This window comes from Chiloscyllium punctatum, unplaced genomic scaffold (assembly GCF_047496795.1).
Source record: "Chiloscyllium punctatum isolate Juve2018m unplaced genomic scaffold, sChiPun1.3 scaffold_82, whole genome shotgun sequence".
Lineage (NCBI taxonomy): Eukaryota > Metazoa > Chordata > Chondrichthyes > Orectolobiformes > Hemiscylliidae > Chiloscyllium > Chiloscyllium punctatum.
This window is the reverse complement of record NW_027309816.1, coordinates 1,006,959-1,028,099: the sequence shown is the minus strand read 5'-3', so window position 1 is coordinate 1,028,099 and position 21,141 is coordinate 1,006,959. Positions and strand designations below refer to the sequence as shown.

The window sequence follows — 21,141 nt, the reverse complement described above, 5'->3', positions numbered from 1 at the left end:
TCCTTATCCCTGTAAACTTCTCCATCCCTCCCAACATTCCCATCTCCATGAACCCGTCATCCCTACAGCTCTCCACATTTCTGTAACCTCCTGTGGGTCTATGGTCCTCCCTCCCTGTGAAACCACCTCCAGTCCCCACATCCCTCCCAATCTGGGTCCTCTGCTCCAGATCAGACCATTGCTGTCTCTGTAAACACCTCCACTCCTGACAACTCTTCCCATTTGTGTAACTTCGTTCAGACCCCATACTCTCCAGCTTCCTGAATCCTCTTCCTGCCATTGCAACCAAAACCACATGTTTATGTAATATCCACCAGTGCTTACACCCTCCCCAACTCAGTAACCACTTGCAGTCCTAACAAAACACCTAAACTGTGAAACCTCTCATTTCCCTACAATCCTCCCTTCCTCCCTCCCTCCCTCCCTCCCTCCCTCCTCAAATGCCTTCATCACCATGAAACCACACAATTACTGAAGCCTCCTTTTGGCACTGCAACCCTCCTAATGTCTGCAAAATCCTCCTGTCCTGATATCCCTCCCTGAGTCTGTAACCCCCACCACCCTCCAGTGCCCTTCTGGGGAACATGGCAGAGGAGAGAAGATTTGTAAAGTCCGATCCATGTTACGGAGGTAGAATTCTGGGAATTACAGATTTGGTCGAATGTCTATGGTGTGCAGATTATTGGCGAGGACTCTAAGGACAGGATTTATGACTACTTGGAAAACCATATTTAAATTAGTGACAGTCAGCATGGGTTTGTGAGGGGTCAGGTCACGCCTCATAAACCTTATTGAATTCTTTGAGGATATGGCAGAATAGGTTGATGGCTCATTCAGAAAAGAAGGAAAATTGGGATACAGGGAAATCTGTCTGTCTGGATACAGGATTGGATGGCCCAGAGAAGACAGAGGGTGGCAGCTGATGGACAGCATTGAGCCTGGAGCTCAGTGACCAGTGGGGTTCTGTAACAATCGGCTCTGGGACTCTACTCTTTGTAATTTTTATAAATGACTTGGATGTGGATGTTGGAGAGTGGGTTAGTAAGTTTGCCAATCACATGAAGTTTGGTGGAGTGGTGGGGAATGTGGAGGGCTGTTGTAGGTTGCAATGGGACATTGATAGGACGCAGAGCTGGGCTGGAAGTGGCAGATGGAGTCCAATCTGGAAAAGTGTGAAGTGATTCATTCTGGAAGGTCGAATTTGAATACAGAATACAGGGTGAAAGGCAGAATACTTGGCTGTGTGGAGGAACAGAGATCATGGGGTCCGTGTCCATAGATCCCTCAAAATCGCCACGCACGTTGGTAGGGTTGTGAAAAAGGCATATGTTGTTTTGGGTCCCCTTAGAAGGGGATTGACTGTAAGAGCCGTGAGGTTTTACTGCATCTTTATAGCGTCCTGGTGAGACCACACTTGGAATATTATGTTCAGTTCTGGTCCCCTGTTTACAGGAAGGCTGTGCAAGTTTTAGAGAGTGTACACAGGAGATTTACCAAGATGCTGACTGTAATGGAGGGCAGTTGTTACGAAGAAAGGTTGAGGGAGCTAAGCCTTTTTCATTGGAGAAGGGGGCAGGGCGACTTTGTGGAGGTTAGCAAGATTATAAGAGGCACAGAGTGAGTGAATAGTCAGAGACTTTTCCTCCTATGGAATAAATGGCTATTACAAGGGGGTGTAATTTTAAGGTGAATGGAGGATAGATAAGAGGATAGAGAATGGGAGGTGGTTGGAATGCACTGATAATGGTGGGAGTAAAATTAGACACATCCGGGACATTTAATAGACTCTTGGACATTCACATGTGTAAGAGTGAAATGAAGGGTATGTAGTTTAATTTGATCTTACAGTTGGATAAAAGGTTGGCATGAAATATGCCAAAGATACAAAGATAGGTGGAGTTGTGGACAGTGAGGAAGGCTGTTGTCGGCTGCAGAGGGACTTAGATATGATGCAGAGCTGGGCTGAGGAGTGGCAGATGGAGTTCAACCCTGCCAAGTGTGAGGTTGTCCATTTTGGAAGAACAAATAAGAATGCGGAATACATGGTTAATGGTAGGGTTCTTGGTCAGGTGGAGGAACAGAGGGATCTTGGGGTCTATGTACATAGATCTTTGAAGGTTGCCACTCAGGTGGATAGAGTTTGTAAGAAGGCCTATGGAGTATTATCGTTCATTAGCAGAGGGATTGAATTCAAGAGTCGTGAGGTGATGTTGCAGCTGTACAGGACTTTGGTTAGGCCACAGTTGGAGTACTGTGTGCAGTTCTGGTCGCCTCACTTTAGGAAAGATGTGGAAGCTTTGGAGAGGGTGCAGAGAAGATTTACCAGGATGTTGCCTGGAATGGAGAGTAGATCGTACGAGGATAGGTTGAGAGTTCTCGGCCTTTTCTCGTTGGAACGGCGAAGGATGAGGGGTGACTTGATAGAGGTTTATAAGATGATCAGAGGAATAGATAGAGTAGACAGTCAGAAACTTTTTCCCCGGGTACAACAGAGTGTTACAAGGGGACATAAATTTAAGGTGAAGGGTGGAAGGTATAGGGGAGATTTCAGGGGTGGGTTCTTTACCCAGAGAGTGGTGGGGGCATGGAATGCGCTGCCCGTGGGAGTGGTAGAGTCAGAATCATTGGCGACCTTTAAGCGGCATTTGGATAGGTACATGGATGGGTGCTTAATCTAGGATAGAAGTTCGGCACAACATCGTGGGCCGAAGGGCCTGTTCTGTGCTGTATTGTTCTATGTTCTATGTTCTATGTTCTATGTTCTATGAAATCATGGCCGAAGGGTCTTGGGCTGAACTGTTCTGTGTTCTGTCTGGTAAACTGGGTAATAAGCTCAGATCAGTGTAAAAGGATATGGCATTCAGGAGGAGCTAGTCAACTGGATACAAAATTGGGCTTGATGGTTGGAGACAGAGTGTGATGGGAGACATGTTGTTTTTCTGACAGGAGGCATGTGACCAGCGGTGGAGTGGGTCCCCTGTTGTTTGTCATTTGGACAAATGGTTTGGATGGAAATATTGGTTTCCTGGTAAGTAATTGTTTTGGGTGACACTGAAATTGGTGGTAAAGTGGATAGTGGAGAAGGTTACAACAGGATATGATACAACAGGATGGACAGTACTGCTGGGATAGTGGGCTGAAGAATAGCAGATGGAGTTTAATTAGATAAAGGTGAGGTGTTCCATTTTGAAACAAACCAGGGTGGGACCTGTACAGTTAATGTTCGGGCCCTGGGTAGTGTTGTCAGTCAGAGATCCAGTGACCCAGGTACACAGTTCTTTGAATGTGGTGTCACAGGTAGACGGGCTGGTGAAGCAAGCATTTGGGATGGTTACCTTCATTGGGGAGAGCATTAAGAGTAAGAGTTGGGATGTCATGTTGTGGCTGTAAAAGACATTGGTGGGGCCACCATAAAAACATTGTTGATCAGTGGGCAGAACTCATCTAGTTCACTAACCTCCTTTAGGGAAGGACATTAAATATTCTAACTTGGTCTGGCCGACATGTGACTCCAGACCCACAGCAATATGGCTGACTCTGAGCTACCCTCTCAGTAATTAGCAGTGGGGTCAAAGAACGTTGTTCCAGGCAGTGACACTTACATCCCATGAATGAATATATAAAAATACCTATGTCCCTCCCTATCTCTGCAAACCCCTCCAGCTGCAGCAATCCGTCCTGGCTTTGTAACACCCTGACCACTCTCTGTAACAATCTCACCACCTCCAGCACCTTCACCTCTCCCTGTTCCTATTGTGTCAATGAACCCTGACCGTGGCTCCCCTTCCCACAGCCCTCCTCCTGCGAGCAGACCCATTGCAATCCATTAACATTTACTCCTAAAACACTCTCTCACTTCAGGATTTTAAGTACTTTTTGGTGATCTTCTCAGCCTCATAATCTCGTATGATCCCTTTTGTCCTGAGTGAGGGATCAGTGGGAATTTCTTGCTGAGGTTTTTACTGTTTCAATGGAATGTCCTTTTGTTGAGTATTTTGCACTGTCCCTTCAAATGTTTTCCACTGTTCATTTACAGGCACATACTTCAGTCTGTTTAGCCTGTTTACCTTGGTCAGTTCTCCTCTCCAACTCATGTCATTGGCTATTTTTGTTTTTAGTTGTCGCTTGTCCTTTCTGTGATTCACTTTAAAACTTTATATTTCTTTAAACTGCACTTTATCACAATTTCCCAGAGGATCTCTCCAGGTGACATTACTCATTCACTAAGTTTCATTACACGGTCGCTCTGCGATAGTTATGTCCCTTAACAGTTGCACAATGTGTTTTTCAAAGAAACACTTAAAAAAAATTAACCGAACTCCTTCCAATATCAATGTTGACCGTGTGATTGTCCCAGATTATACAAATATTGAAGATTTCCAAAATTATCACAATGCCTTTGTTAAAAAATTCCAATGAGTTCCTGTTTAATGCAGTGATGAGCAATGAAATGCTGTTTGGTGGCTAAATCTGTTCTGCTGCTTATGTCCTTGGCAAGGAGTAGCCAGAATGTACATTCAGACTGACTCTACTTCATGATCTGAGGACAAATGCTTTCTCTGTAATGCCTTTGTTATACATTATTGTTAGCGTTGCCCATTTTGCCTGAGTTTGCACAAGATTACGAACCACTGAATATTTTTGTTCACCCTGTATCCATGTCTCCCTGGTGTCTAAATCTCTTTTATCTCTTTATCACAAATCCATCGACCTTATTGCAGCAACGTTGTCCGTTCAAAAAAAAAACATAATATACTCTCTTCCACAATTTTCTGTCACAAGTCTATTTTCTGATGTACAATTTTAGTTAAACTCTGTGCCATCCTGTTCCTTTCTGCTTGTTTTCAGCCACATTCCCATGCTGTTCCATTGCTTCACCTTTTCCCTTTGGATTAGGAAAGCTCCTTTCACCTGCATCCTCTCTGTCAGTTTAATGCCCTGTCCATAAACCTACCGACATGATTGGCCAGGACACTGGTCCCAGCACAGTTCCAGGGGGACCATCCTCATAGATTTTTTTTTTAATCAGGTATGGGAAGTGTGAGTCTCTGACTGACCAGCCTTTCTTGCCCAGTCCCAGAAGCCCTTGAACTGAGTAACTTGATCGGCCATTTCAGAGGGTAATTGAGAGGCAAACCCTTTGCTGTGGGGATGTCGTACAGACCACGTGAGGATGGGCAGTTGTCCTTCTCTAAAGGACAAGTGTTTGGATTTGTCGTACATCAGTAATGGTTTCATATATATTTGTGGACTGTTAATTATTATTTTTAAAATTATTGATTTCACTTGTCTCCTTTTCAGATGGTGGGATTCAATCCTGCCTCCCCTGAACATTAGCTGAGGTTTTGGATGCATTCACTCACAATAATACCACTAGGCCATTACTTCACCTGCTCACTGGGTGCTCATCCCTGAGCACTGATACCAGGGCATCATGAAGCTAAACCCATTCTTCCCACACAATTGTGTGATCCTGACATCTTCCAGCAATCTGGGACTATTACTTAATATCGCTCCATTTTCCAGATCTCTGTGGAACTCAGTGCCATTCTCCATGTGTAACCCTCTCTGCATCTGTCTAATTTCCCATTCTGTCTATTTCTCTGTCTCCTGTAGGTAATCAGGAAAGTCCTGACTCAATAGCCTTCCCAGCTGCTGGGTGGATCGTCCATCACCTCATTGAATGCAGTTGGTCTGCCAGAGAGAGACAAAGGGAAAGGAGATCTGGAGCCTTCAATAAATTCTGTAGTGAGGTAAGGTCACCCACAGTGCGCAGAGCAAAGAGCAATGAGAGGGCTCCAAACATCTGTGAACACAACATGACATAGACACAGTGCTGGAGGGGAGCAGTGTACACACACCCCCCAGGCTCAATCACCACCACAATGTAAGTTCTGTTATATTAAAGCTCACGACTCTGCAACAGTGTATCTATGGCATGTCTTGTGGTCCAGTGTCTTCAATAATTTTTAATTCCTATGACCGATCCTATCGCTGTAACCTCCTGCTCTTCCCGATAGTCCCTCCACATATTTGAAATGTACTGCATTCCAGACTATCATCCCTATCCCTGTAACTTGGTTCAGTGTCTACAACATGCCTTATCTCAGTAGTCTCCTCCTCTAGTACGGTAAAAACAAGGACTGCAGATGCTGGAAACCAGAGTCTAGATTACAGTGGTGCTGGAAAAGCACGGCAGGTCAGGCAGCATCCGAGGAGCAGGAAAATCGATGTTTCGGGCAAAAGCCCTTCATCAGGAACAGAGGCCGGGTGCCTGCAGAGTGGGGAGATAAATGAGAGGGGGGTGGGGATGGGGAGAAAGTAGCAAAGAGTACAATAGGTGAATGGGGTGGGGAAGAAGGTGATAGGTCAGAGTGGAGGATGGGGGAAGGTAGTAAAGAGTACAATGGGTGAATGGGGGTGGGGATGGGGGTGATTGGTCAGAGAGGAGGGTGGAATGGATAGGTGGGAAGGGAGATAGGCCATTAGGACAGGTCATGAGGGCGGGGCTGAGCTGGAAGGCTGGAGGTGGGGTGAGTTGAGGAAGGGGAAATGAGGAAACTGGTGAAGTCCACATTGATGCCCTGGGGTTGAAGTGTTCCGAGGCGGAAGGTGAGGCGTTCTTCCTCCAGGCGTCTGGTGGTGAGGGAGCGGCGGTGAAGGAGGCCCAGGACCTCAATGTCCTCAGCAGAGTGGGAGGGGGAGTTGAAATGTTGGGCCACGGGGCGGTTTGGTTGATTGGTGCGGGTGTCCTGGAGATGTTCCCTAAACTGCTCTGCTAGGAGGCGCCCAGTCTACCCAATGTAGAGGAGACCGCATCGGGAGCAACGGATGTGGAAGGCTCCTTTGGGGCCTTGGATGGTGGTGAGGGGAGAGGTGTGGGCGCAGGTTTTGCAATTCCTGCAGTGGCATAAGAAGGTGCCAGGAAGGGAGGGTGGGTTTTTGGGGGGCGTGGAACCGACCAGGTAGTCACGAAGGGAATGGTCTTTGCGGAAAGTGGAGAGGGTTGGGGAGGGAAATATATCACTGATGGTGGGGTCCGTTTGGAGGTAGCATAAATGGCGGCGGATGATTTGGTTTATGCGAAGGTTGGTAGGGTGGAAGGTGAGCACCAGGGTGTTCTGTCCTTGTTACGGTTGGAGGAGTGGGGTTTAAAGGCGGAGGTGCGGGATGTGGATGTTGGAGGGCATCTTTTACCACATGGAAAGGGAAATTCCGATCTCTAAAGAAGGAGGCCATCTGGTGTGTTCTGTGGTGGAACTGGCCCACCTGGAAGCAGGTACGGTGGAGGCGGAAGAACGGGGAATAGGGGTTGGGAATTTTGCAGGCGGTAGGGTGGGAAGATATGTAATCTAGGTAGCTGTGGGAGTTGGTAGGTTTGTAAAAAATGTTGGTGTCAAGTCAGTTGTCATTAATGGGGATGGAGAGGTCCAGGAAGGGGAGGGAGGTGTCAGTGATGGTCCAGGTAAATTTAAGGTCAGGGTGGAACGTTGGTGAAGTTGATGAATTGCTCAAACTCCTCGAGGGAGCATGAGGTGTTGCCAATGCAGTCATCAATGTTGCGGAGGAAGAGGTGGGGAGTGGTGCCATTGTAACTACGAAAGATGGACTGTTCTACGTAGTCAACAAAGAGACAGGAGATGTTCTCTATGGTAGCCTATGGCTACCCCTTTGGTCTGGAGGAAGTGGGAGGATTTGAAGGAAAATGTGTTAAGGGTGAGGACAAGTTCAGCCAAACGAATGAGAGTATCGGTGGAAGGGTACTGATGTGGACGTTGGGAGATGAAGAAATGGAGGGCTTGGAGGTCCTGGTTATTGTGGATGGAGGTGTAGAGGGATTGGATATCCATGGTGAAGATGAGGCATTGGGGGCTGGGGAAATGGAAGTCTTGGAGGAGTGGAAGGTGTGAGTGGTGTCTCGAATGAATGTGGGTAGTTTCTGGACTGGGGGATTGGACAATGTCGAGGTAGGCAGACATGAGTTCAGTGGGGTAGGAGCATGCTGAGACAATGGGTCGGCGAGGGTGGTCAGGCTTGTGGATCTTGGGAAGGAGGTAGAACCGGGCAGTGGGGGATCCCGGACAATGAGGTTGGAAGCTGTGGGTGGGAGATCTCCTCCTGAGGTGATGAGGTTCTGTATGGTCTGGGAGATGATGGTTTGGTGATGGGGGGTGGGGTCATGGTCGAGGGAGCAGTAGGAAGAGGTGTCCTCGAGTTGGCGTTTGGCTTCCGTGGTGTAGAGGTCAGTGCGCCAGACTACCACTGAGCCCCCTTTATCTGCTGGCTTGATGGTGAGGTTGGGATTGGAGCAGAGGGTTTGGAGGGCTGCACGTTGTGAGGGTGAGAGGTTGGAGTGGGGGAGGGGGTAGATAGGTTGAGGTGGTTAATGTCTCGGAGGAAGTTGGAAATGAAGAAATCGAAGGCAGGTAATAGGCCAGCGCGGGGTGTCCAGGTGGATGGAGTGTATTGGAGGCCGGCAAAGGGGTCCTCAGAAAATAGGCGGGAGTCTTCATTGTAAAAGTAAGCTCTGAGGCGAAGGCGGTGGAAGAAGTGTTCGATGTCACAGCGTGTATTAAATTCATTGATGTGTGGACGGAGGGGCATAAAGGTGAGGCCTTTGCTGAGGACTGATCATTCGTCCTCAGTGAGGGGGAGGTCAGGGGGAATGGTGAAAACTCGGCAGGACTGGGAGCTGGGACCAGGCGTAGGTGTGGAGCTGGGGGAGGGAACTGAGCCTGTTACTGGAGTGGGTGTGGTGTTAGGGGGAATGGGGATGGAGTCATGAGCAGGGGTGGGGTTCCCCTCAGGGTTCTGGGGGCAGGGATGTGACGTGGGACCTGGGGGGGTGTCAGCAGAATGCAGGTGAGTGGCGTTGGTGGGGGCAAACACGGCAGTGGGGGCGGGGGCATGGAAGTCACTGAGTGTGTGACATCAGCGATGATGTGAGGGGCGGAAGTGATGTCATTTGTGGTGTGTGAGGAATTGTGAGGGGCAGAAATGGCATTTACTTTATGTTAACCAATAATTTCCTGTCACAAATCTATTTGACAATGTAGTATTTTAATTAAACTCAGTCCCTTACTGTTTCTTTCTGTTGGTCTTCATCCACATCTCCATGGTGTTCCAATATTTCAACCTTTCTCTTTGGACTTGGGAATTTCCATTCACCTCAGACCTGTCCCCCTCCTCATCTGTGTCCGTTTATAGCACACTGCATAATCCTGGTACCAGAGGAGCCTATCCCAATAAAATAGCTCAGTCCTCCCTGAGTACTGGTAGCAGTGCTCACTGGTCAGAACCACTTCTGATGATACCATTGTGTGATCCTGATACATTCCTGCACTCTGCTGATATCACTGTCTCTCTCCATGTGATATCCCTTACTTTTGGGTCTAATTGCTGCCTCTGTCAGTGTCTCTCGCTCTTGCAGCTACTCCAGATCCTGAGCCAACAGCATTCTCCACTCCAGAGGGACGCAGCGGAACAGGCCAGGAATGGACATTAGGAATTTCCAGATCTCTGTGGGATTCAATGCCATTCTCCATGTGTAACATTCATTGCATCAGTGTAATTTTCCATTCTTTCTTATTTCTCTGTCTCCTGTAGGTATTCCTGATGTCCCTGACTCAGCAGAATTCCCAATTCCTGTCTCGTACATCACCACATTGAAGACAATTGGTCAGCCAGAGAGCGATGCAGAGAGAGATCTGGAGCCTTCAGTAAATCCTGCAGCCGGTAAGATCACTCACAGTAAACAGCACAGGGAGGAGTTAGTGGACTTTAATTCAGACCCTGAGGGCATGATGTAGGAACAATGCTGGGCAAGGAACATGAGAAAATTCTCAGGCTTCATTATCACCATCTTGTCTGTAAATTCATCTGTTCCACAGAACCCTCCCTATGTCTGTCAGTTTCTCCATTGTCTGTTTCATTGATACCACTTCCCCGCTCTCTATCTGCCCCTACAATCCTGCCTATCCCTGTAAGCTCTTCCTACCACGACAACTCTCCAAGTTTCTGCTTTTGCCTTGAATCCCGGGTTCTGTCACATCTCTCCTTAACTGAAGAAAAAACAACTCTTCAGTTCCTTAAGCCATCCTGGTCAGTGTAGTCCTTTCCAGACCTGAAAAACCTCCCTGTCTTTGTGACTTTTTTGAACTCCTACTATCTTCATGATCTCTGTAATCTTCCCGTCACGACAACAAAAAAGCTCTGTACCTCAGTAACCTCCTCCAGCTGTTAGACTCCTCCTTGTCTCTGGGCACAGTGCAGAGTGACCCTGCTTCTCTCATAAATTAGTTTCTGCATTTCTAATGATGACTATGAACTCTTCCTGTTTCTGAAATGCACTCAGTCTCTGTAAACTCTGCTGGTCCCGACTGATGTAATTTCCTTCGATAACTACAAACCTTTCTACCTTTAATCTCCTCCAGACGCGCCCACACAGTTTATTTCTATAACCGCCATGAATGATGGAGTCATAGAGGTGTACAGCACGGAAACAGACCCTTCGGTCCAACCTGTCAATGCCGACCAGATATCCCAACCCAATCTAGTCCCACAGGCCAGCACCCGGCCCATATCCCTCCACACCCTTCCCATTCCTATACCCATCCAAATGCCTCTTAAATATTGCAGTTGTATCAGCCTCCACCACATCCTCTGGCAGCTCGTTCCATACATGTACCACCCTCTGCTTGAAAAAGTTGTCCCTTTTATCTTTCCCCTCTCACCCTAAACCTATATCTTCTAGTTCTGGACTCCCCGAGCCCAGGGAAAAGTCTTTGTCTGTTTATCCTATCCATGTCCCTCATAATTTTGTAAACCTCTGTAAGGTCACCCCTCAGCCTCCGACGCCACAGCCCCAGCCTGTTCAGCCTCTCCCTGTAGCTCAAATCCTCCAACCCTGGCAACATCCTTGTAAATCTTTTCTGAACCCTTTCAAGTGTCACAAAATTTTTCTGATAGGAAGGAGACCAGAATTGCACAAAATATTCCAACAGTGGCCTAATCAATGTGCTGTACAGCCGCAACATGACCTCCCAACTCCTGGACTCAATACTCTGACCAATAAAGGAATGCATACCAAACGCCGCCTTCACTCTTATCTATCTGCGATTCCACTTTCAAGGAGCTATGAATCTGCACTCCAAGGTCTCTTTGTTCAACAACACTCCCTAGGACCTTACCATTACGTGTATAAGTCCTGCAAAGATTTGCTTTTCGAAAATGCAGCACCTCGCATTTATCTGAATTAAACTCCATCTGCCAGTTAGCCCATTGTCCCGTCTGGTCCAGATCCTGTTGTAACCCTCTTCGCTGTCCACTACACCTCCAATTTTGGTGTCATCTGCAAACTGTACCTCTTATGCTCTCATCCAAATCATTTATATAAATGGCAAAAAGTAGAGGGCCCAGCACTGATCCTTGTGACACTCCACTGGTCACAGGCCTCCAGTCTGAAAAACAACCCTCCACCACCACTCTCTGTCTTTTACTTTTGAGCCAGTTCTGTATCCAAATGGCTAGTTTTCCCTGTATTCCATGAGATCTAACCTTGCTAATCAGTCTCCCATGGGGAACCTTGTCGAATGCCTTACTGAAGTCCATATAGATCACATCTATCACTCTGCCCTCATCAATCTTCTTTGCTACTTCTTCAAAAAACTCACTCGAGTGTGTGGGACATGATTTCCCACGCACAAAGCCATGTTGACTATCCATAATCAGTCCTTGCCTTTCCAACTACATGTACATCTTGTCCCTCAGGATTCCCTCCAACAACCTGCCCACCACTGAGTTCAGGCTCACCGGTCTATAGTTCCCTGGCTTTTCTTTACCACCATTCTTAAACAGTGGCACCACGTTAGCCAACCTCCAGTCTTCCGGCACCTCACCTGTGATTATTGATGATACAAATATCTCAGCAAGAGGCCCAGCAATCACTTCTCCAGCTTCCCACAGATCTCTCGGGTACACCTGATCAGGTCCTGGGGGGTTATCCACCTTTAACCGTTCCAAGACATCCAGCACTTCTTCCTCTGTATCTGAACATTTTGCAAGATGTCACCATCGATTTCCCTACAGTCTATATCTTTCATATCCTTTTCCACAGTAAATACTGATGCAAAATATTAATTTAGTGTCTCTCCCATTTTCTGTGGCTCCACTCAAAGGCCGCCTTGCTGACCTTTCAGGGGCCCTATTCTCTCCCTAGTTACCCTTTGTCCTTAATATATTTGTAAAAACCCTTTGGATTCTCTTTACTTCTATTTGCCAAAGCTATCTCATGTCCCCTTTTTGCCCTCCTGATTTACCTCTTTAGTATACTCCAACTTCCTTTATACTCTAAGGACTCACTCGATCTATCCTGTCTATACCCGACATGTGCTTCCTTCTTTTTCTGAACCAAACCCTCAATTTCTTTAGTCATCCAGAATTCGCTATACCTACCAGCATTCCCTTTCACCCTGACAGGAATATGCTTTCTCTGGATTCTCATTATCTCACTTCTGAAGGCTTCCCATTTTCCATCCGTCCCTTTACCTGCGAACATCTGCCTCCAATCAGCTTTCAAAAGTTCTTGCCTAATACGTCAAAATGGGCCTTTATCCAATTTAGAACTTCAACTTTTAGATCTGGTCTATCCTTTTCCATCACTATTTTAAAATGAATAGAATTATGGTCGCTGGTCCCAAAGTGCTCCCCCACTGACCCCTCACTCACCTGCCCTGCCTTATTTCCTCAGTTTAGGTCAAGTTTTGCACCTTCTCTAGTTGATACACCCACATACTGAATCAGAAAATTGTCTTGTACACACTTAACAAATTCCTCTCCATCTAAACCTTTACACTGTGGCAGTCCCAGTCAATGTTTGGAAAGTTAAAATCCCCTACCATATCTACCCTATTATTCTTACAGATAACTGAGATCTCCTTACAAGTTTGTTTGGCAATTTCCCTTTGACTACTGTGGGGTCTATAATACAATCCTAATAAGGTGATCATCCCTTTCTTATTTCTCAGTTCCACCAAATAACTTCCCTGATGTATTTCTGGGAATATCCTCCCTCAGCACAGCTGTAATGCTATCCCTTATCAAAAATGTCACTCCCCCTCCTCTCTTGCCTCCCTTTCTATCCTTCCTGTAGCATTTGTATCCGGGAACATTAAGCTGCCAGTCCTGCCCATCCCTGAGCCATGTTTCTGTAATTGCTATGAGATCCCAGTCCCATGTTCCTAAACATGCCCTGAGTTAATCTGCCTTCCCTGTTAGGCCCCTTGCATTGAAATAAATGCAGTTTAATTTATTAGTCCTACCTTGTCCCTGCCTGCCCTGACTGTTTGACTCACTTCTGTTCTCAGCTGGACCCGTCTCAGATCGAGCTCCCAAAATCCTCCCTGTGATTGTTACCACGTCCCATCGCCGCATTCCTCCAAATCCCTGTAAAGTCCTTCCATTCCTAAAACCCACCCTGTATCTGTCACCTGTCCCAGCTTCCACAACCCTCCCTATCTCTGTACGACACCACCACCCCCCATACCCCCGTCCCAGTTACTACAGCCCACTGTATCACTAAATGCCAGTAGTCACTATAATATCAGAGTAAGGTGTGAAAGCAGGAATACTGTACTGGGTTAAATGATCAGTCGTGATCATATTGAATGGTGGGACCGACTCTGTGGTCAAATGGCCAATACCTGCTCTTCTTTCCTGTGCTTCTCTATAAACTTACTATCTATATAACCTCCTTCAGTCCCCACAGCCCTCCCTCTCTCCATAAACTCCTTCAGTCCCCACGACTCTTCCTATCCATGTAACCTGAATCATTCCCCACAAACCTCCCTAACTCCATAACCTCCAAAAGGCCCCACGACCCTCCCTATCTCCATAATCTCATCCTGACCCAATGACCCTCCCGTTCAGAGTAACCTCCTTCAATCCCCATGATCCTCTTGATCTGTACAACCTCCTTTAGGCCCAACAGCCCTGCAGGTCTCTTTGGCCCCTTTCAGGCCCCACATCACTCCCTATCTCCATAATGTTCTTCAGTCACCACTGCACTCTCTGTGTCCATAATCTCATACAGTCCCTACATCACTCCCTATCTCCATAATGTCCTTCAGTCCCCACGACCCTGCTTATTTCCAAAACATCTATTACCTGTTGAAACTGTAAGCTACCTTTTTCAGATAAACATGAACTCCCATAACCCTTTCTGCTGCCAGTCTGAAACCAAACAGTGTTAGCCTATAGTAGGTCAGGAGCTGAAATATGTTTGAAAGGATATGTCAATGAACAACAACTGGACCCTTAGAAACACTTTTAATAAAAAAGAGGATGTGTTTTTGAGCCTGTTGGATTTTATTTTTATTGTTGTGAATATAAATGGCAGAGTAGATACGGGTGTAGGAGTGGTTGGACTGAAGATACGATTTATTTGAATTTTCAGAAAACTTTATACAAGTTTCAATAAGGGCTAAAGAGTAATTTGGTAAAGAATAGGGCACCTTAACTGTCCGGAGGTGGGTGAGATATTAGACAAAATAGTGTTGTCAGAATTTACTGTGGAGAAAGACATGGAAGCTCAGGAAGTTGGGGAAATAAATAGTGATGTCTTGGAAAGAATCCTCAACAAAGGAAAAAAAAGTGTTGGAATCTGAAAACAAATAAAGGTAGATCAATCCTCAGTCGCTTATTAGGTCGATCCTAGAATATTTTGGGAATCTGGGGAAGAGATTGCAGTGTTCCTAACATATATTTATTTTATCAATACACACAATGAGCGACCGGAAGACTGGAGGGTGGCTAATGCTGTTCCATCACTTAAGGTCTGCAGTGAGTAGCCAGGAAATCACAGCCCAGTGAGCCCAGTGCTAGGTAAGTTGTTGGAGGAGATTCTGAGAGAAAGGAGTTACATATATTTGGAAAGGCAAGGGCTGATTAGAGATAGTCAGCATGGCTTTGTGAGTGGGAAACCGTGTTTCACAAACTGGATTGACTCTTCGAGGAGTTGACCAAGCGATAAATGAAGGCAGCGCAGTCAGCGTTGTCTACAGCAAAGCATTTGACATGGTTCCAGGGGATGGAGAACATCTAGTCAAGAGGAAGAAGGAAGCTAATTTAAGCTTGAGGAACCAAGGATCAGAAGCAGGGCTCTAGAGAGTTACATGGGCCAGCACGGTGGCTCAGTGGTTAGCACTGCTGCCTCACAGCACCAGGGACACGATTTCAATTCCAGCCCCATGCGACTGTCTGCGTGGAGTTTGCACATTCTCTCCATGTCTGTGTGAGTTTCCGACGGGTGCTCCGGTTTCCCCCCACAGCCCAAAGATGTGCAGGTTAGGTGAATCAGCCATGCGTTGTTCAAGAAAGGGAATAGAGATAATCCTGGGAATCACAGACCTGTCAGTCTTCTGTCTGTGATGTGCAGATTATTGGAGAGGACTCTGGGAGACAGGATTTATGATTCCTTGGAAAACCATAGTTTGATTAGAGGAAGTCATCATGACTTTGTAAGGGACAGGTCATGCCTCACAAATCTTATTGAATCCTTTGAGAATGTGACAAAACACATTTATGGCTCATTGAGAAAGTACAGAGCGTGGGAGACAGGGAAACCTGCCTGTCTGGATACAGAAATCCTGGTCCTTAGAAGACAGAGGGCGATGACAGATGGAAATCATTCAGCCTGGAGCTCAGTGACCAGTGGTTTTCTGCAGGGAGAGGTCAAAAAATCTCTGCTCTTAGTGATTTTATGAATGACTTGGATGTGTGAGTGGAAGAGTGGGTAAGTAGGTTTGCCAATGACATGAAGGTGGGTGGAGTGGTGAATAGTGTGGATGTCTGCTGGAGGTTGCAATGGGACATTGACAGGATGTAGAGCTGGCCAGAGAAGTGGCAGATGAAGTCAAATCTGGAAAAGTGTGAAGTGATGTATTCTGGAAGGTGAGACTTGAATGCAGAATACAGGGGTAAAGGCAGAATACTGAATAGTGGGGAGGAACAGATGGATCTTGGATTTCATGACCAGAGATCCATCAAATTTGCCACCAAACTTATAGTGTTGTTAAGAAAGAATATGTTGTATTGGCTTTCATTAGCTGGGGGATTGAGTTTTAAAGGCATGAGGTTATGCTGCAGCTCTGTACAGTCCTGTTTCGATCCCAATTAGAATATTGTGTTCAGTTTTGATCCCTTCATTATCGGAAGGATGTGGAAGCTTTATAGAGGGTAAAGAGGAGATTTACCAGGATGCTACCTGGACTGGAGGGCATGTCTTATGAAGAAAGGTTGAGGGAGCTAAGGCTTTTCTCATTGGAGTGAAGAAGAGTGTGGTGTGATTTGGTAGAGGTGAACAAGATGGTGTGAGGCAAAGAAAGAGTGAACAGTGATAGACGTCTTTATCCCATGGCATACATGGTACAAGGGGGCATAATTGTAAGGTGATTGGAGGATGGGTAAGGGGAGATCTCAGATGGAGGTTCTTTACACAGAGAGTGGTGGGTGGGTGTAATGGGACACTTTAACAGACTCTTGGATCGGCAAAATGAAGGGTATGTAAGTTAGTTTGATCTTCCAGTCAGGTAAAAGATGGGCATGGCATCATGGCCGAAGCGTCTTGTGCTGTACTGTTCTGTGTTCTACGTTCTGTATGGTAAACTGGGTAATAAGCTCAGATCAATGTAAAAGGATATGGTATTCAGGAGGAGCGAGTCAACTGGATACAAAATTGGGCTTGATGGTAGGAGACAGAGGGTGATGGGAGACATGTTGCCTTTCTGACTGGAGACATGTGACCAGCGGTGGAGTGGGTCCCCTGTTGTTTGTCATTTGGATAAATGGTTCGGATGGGAATATTGGTTTTGTGGGAAGTAACTTTTTTGAGTGACACTGAAATTGTTGGTAAAGTGGACAGTGAAGAAAGTTATCTGTGATACAACAGTTCAAATAGTACACTGGGATAGTGGGCTGAAGAATAGCAGATGGAGTTTAATTAGATAAAGGTGAGGTGTTCCATTTTGGTGAAACAAACCAGGGTGGGTTTGTACAGTTAATGTTCGGGCCCTGGGTAGTGTTGTCAGTCAGAGACCCAGGGATGCAGGTCGACAGTTCTTTGTAAGTGGTGTCACAGGTAGACAGGTTGGTGAAGCAGGCGTTTGGGGTGGTTACCTTCTTTGGGTAGAGCATTGAGAGTAGAAGTTGGGATGTCATGTTGTGGCTGTACAGGACATTGGTGAGGCCACCATAAAAGCATTGTTGACCAGTAGAAAGTACTCATCTGGTTCACTTACGTCCTTTAGGGAAGGACATCTGACATTCTAACCTGGTCTGGCCTGCACGTGACACCAGACCCACAGCAATATGGCTGACTCTGTGCTATACTCTGGGTAATTAGCAGTGGGGCAAAAAATGTTGGTCCCACAGTGACATCCTTGTCCCATGAATGAATAAATAAAAATACATATATCCCTCCCTACCTCTGTAAACACCTCCAGCTGCAGCAATCTGTACTGGCTTTGTAGCACTGTTCAGACCCTGACCCCTCTCTGTAACACTCTCACCACCTCCAGCACCTTCAGCTCTCCCAGTTCCTTTTGTGACATAAAACCTTGACAATTATTCCCTCTTCCATCTGACCTCCTCCTGCGAGCAGACTCTTTGCAATCCCTTTAAAACTTACTTGTAAAACTTTCTCTCACTTCAGGATTTTAAGTACTTTTTGGTGATCCTCTAAGCCCGATAATCTGATATGATCCTTTTTACTTGAGTGAGGGACCGATGGGGATTTCTTGCTGAGGATTAATCTGTTTCAATGGAATGTCCTTTTGTTGAGTGTTTTACACTGCTCCTTCAAATGTTTTCCACTGTTCATTTCCAGACACATATTTCAGTCTGTTTAGCCCATTTACCTTGGTCAGTTCTCTTCTCAAACTCCTGTTATTGTTTATTTTTGTTTCTGCTTGTAGTTTGTCCTTTCTGTGATTCACTTTAAAACTTTATATTTCTTTAAACTGCACTTTATCACAATTTCGCAGAGGATCTCTCCAGGTGTCATTACTCATTCACGAAGTTTCATCACACAATGGTCGCTCTGAGATAGTTACGTCCCTCGCCAGTTGCACAATTTGTTAATCAAAGAAACACTGAAAACTAATTCTCTGAACTCCTCTTCCAATATCACTCTTGCCAGTGTGACTGTCCCACATTTTGAATATTGATGTTTCCCAAAATTATCACAATGTGTTTGTTAAAAAATTCCAATGAGTTCCTGTGTAATGCAGTGATGAGCAACGGAATGCTTTTTGGTGGCTAAAACTATCCTGCTGCTTGTGTCCTTGGGAAGTAGTAGCCAGAATTTACATTCAGACTGATTCTACTTCATGATCTGAGACCAAATGCTTTCTCTGTGATGCCTTTGTTATCCATTATTGTTAGTGTTACCCATTTTGCCTGAGTTTCCGCAAGGTTGTGATCCATTGAATATTTATGTCCACCTTTTGTTCACCCTGTAACCATGTCTCTCTGTTATCTAAACCTCTTTTATCTCAGTGTCACAAATCCATCTACCTTATTGATAAGACGTCGTCCATTGAAAAAAAAACATAATTTACTCTCCCACAATTTCCTGTCACAAACCTATTCACTGAAGTACAGTTTTAGTTAATCGCTGTCCCATCGTGTTCCTTTTTGATTACCTTCAGTCACATCCCCATACTGTTCCGATGCTTCACCTTTTCTCTTTGAATTTGGAAAGCTCCTTTCACCTGGACCCTGTCCCTGCATCCTCTCTGTCAGTTTAAAGCCCTGTCCATAAACCTACTGTCATGATTGGCCAGGACACTGGTCCCATCACGGTTCCAGTGGGACCATCCTATTGGATTTTTTTATAAATCAGGTAGGGGATGTGGGTGTCTCTGGCTGACTAGCCTTTATTGCCTATCCCTAGCTGCCCGTGAGCTGAGTAGCTTGCTTGGCCATTTCAGAGGACCATTGAGAGGCAAATACTTTGCTGTGGGTATGTCATGCAGACCACGTGAGGATGATCAGATCTCGTTGTTGAAAGGGCAAGTGGGCGGCACGGTAGCTCAGTGATTAGCACTCCTGCCTCACAGCACCAGGGTCCCAGGTTCGATTCCAGCCGCGGGCGACTGTGTGGAGTTTGCACATTCTCCACGTGTCAACGTGAATTGCCTCTGGATGCTCCGGTTTCCTCTCACAGTCCAAGGACGCGCAGGTCAGGCGAATTGGCCATGCTAAATTGCCCATAATGTTAGGTGTATTAGGTCGAGGGAGATGGGTCTGAGTGGGCTACTCTTGGGTCGAAAGGCCTGTTTCCACACTGTAGGGAATCTAATCGAAGGGATTGTGATTTTTGTACATCAGCAATGGTTTCATATTTGTTTAACGGTTGTTCATTGCTATTTTTAAAATTATTGATTTTAAATTCCACCATATGTTATGGTGGGATTCAAACCTGCCTCTCCTGAACATTAGCTGAGGTTTTGGACAAATACCCTAACAATAATGTTATTACACCATCACTTCAGCTGCTCACTGGTTGCTAATCCCTGAGCACTGATACATGAAGCTACACCCATTCTTCTAACATGACTGTGTGATCCTGAAGTCTTCCAGCACTCCAGTGATATCACTTAGTCTCTCTCCATGTAGTAACCCTCACTGTGTGGGTCTAATTGCTGCCTCTGTCAGCGTCTCTCACTCTTGCAGCTACTCTAGATCCTGAGCTAACAGAATTCTCCACTCCAGAGAGACGCAACAGCACCGGCCTGGGATGGAGTTTGGGATTTTCCAGATATCTGTTTGGGCTCATTTCCATTCTCCTTGTGTAACCCTCACTGCATCAGTCTAATTTCCCATTCTGTCTATCTCTCTGTCTCCTGTAGGTACTCAAGAAGTTACTGACTCAATAGACTTCCCAACTGCTGTGTGTCTCATCCATCACCTCATTGAAGATAGTTGGTCAGCCAGAGAGACAAAGGGAAGGGAGATCTGGAGCCTTCAATAAATCCTGCAGTGAGGTAAGATCACTCATAGTGCACAGAGCAGAGAGCAATGAGAGGGCTCCAAACATCACTTACAAGACATGACATAGATACAGTGCTGGAGGGGGAGCACAGTACAGTACAGTTACACCCCATGCTCAATCACCACGTCTACTTTAACTGATGTTGCACTGAGACAGCATCGGGAGTTCATAGTTATCAATTCAGTCCTGTGCTGTCTTAGTGAGCATCAGTACAACAGACGGGAGAGTAGGTCTCCGACGAGAGTTTGTGAATGCTGCCTGGGATATTTCTGTTCTGCGTTCTCCCTCCAACACTGTACTAAGATTCATTACTCTGCAACACTGTATCTGTGGCATGGCTTGTGCACCAGTGTCTTCAGTCATTTTTAACTCCTATAACAGTAGTTATCCCTGTAACCTGCTCCATTCCCGATAGTCCCTCCACATATTTGAAATGTACTGCATTCCAGACAACCATCCCTATCGCTGTAACTTGCTTCAGTGTCTACAACATGCCTTATTTTGGTACACTAATCCGCTTTAGCTGGATACAGAGTGATACAGCACGGAAACAGAACCTGTGGTCCAACTCCTCAATGCTGCCCATGTTACCTAAACTGAATGAGTCTCATTTGCCTGCCTTTGGCCCTTATCTCTTCAAACCTTCTCCTCTCCATGTACCTGCTCAAATGTCTTTTCCATGCTGTAATTGTTCTTGTTTCTCCCATGTGCCTGAGGCAGTCTATTCCGTCTATGCACCATCCTCTGTGGATGATGTTCCCCCTCAGCTCCCTCTTTAAATCCTTGCTCTCTCACCTCCTGTTTAGGACTCACCTACCGTTGGTTATTCACCATTCTTAGAGTCACCCCTTGGCCTCCTCTGCCCAAGTGAAATATTTAGGACAATGTTACAAATATCTCCAACGTATGTAACAAAGTGCTGGCCAATGTCGGCAAATGTGCCAAATGTCGCTTTCCCCACCCTGTCCACCTGTGATGCCATTTCCGAGGAACAATGTAACTGGCACCCCCTGGTCTCTCTCTCTCTCTCTCTCTCTCTCTCTCTCTCTCTCTCTCTCTCTCTCTCTCTTCTCTCTCTGGTCAACAACTCT

The 21,141-nt window shown here is 46.1% G+C and overlaps 1 protein-coding gene across 1 annotated transcript in view; it reads left to right on the top strand.

Moving 5' to 3' along the window:
- LOC140471420 (uncharacterized) overlaps positions 1-21,141 on the top strand; it is a 201,180-nt gene that overhangs the window by 154,800 nt on the left and 25,239 nt on the right. Inside the window, exons 4-7 of the mRNA XM_072567426.1 lie at positions 2,947-3,028; positions 5,617-5,753; positions 9,607-9,735; positions 19,908-20,042. Coding sequence (XP_072423527.1) covers positions 2,947-3,028; positions 5,617-5,753; positions 9,607-9,669 — 282 coding nt within the window. The 3' untranslated portion in view covers positions 9,670-9,735; positions 19,908-20,042. The remainder of the gene's footprint in view (positions 1-2,946; positions 3,029-5,616; positions 5,754-9,606; positions 9,736-19,907; positions 20,043-21,141) is intronic.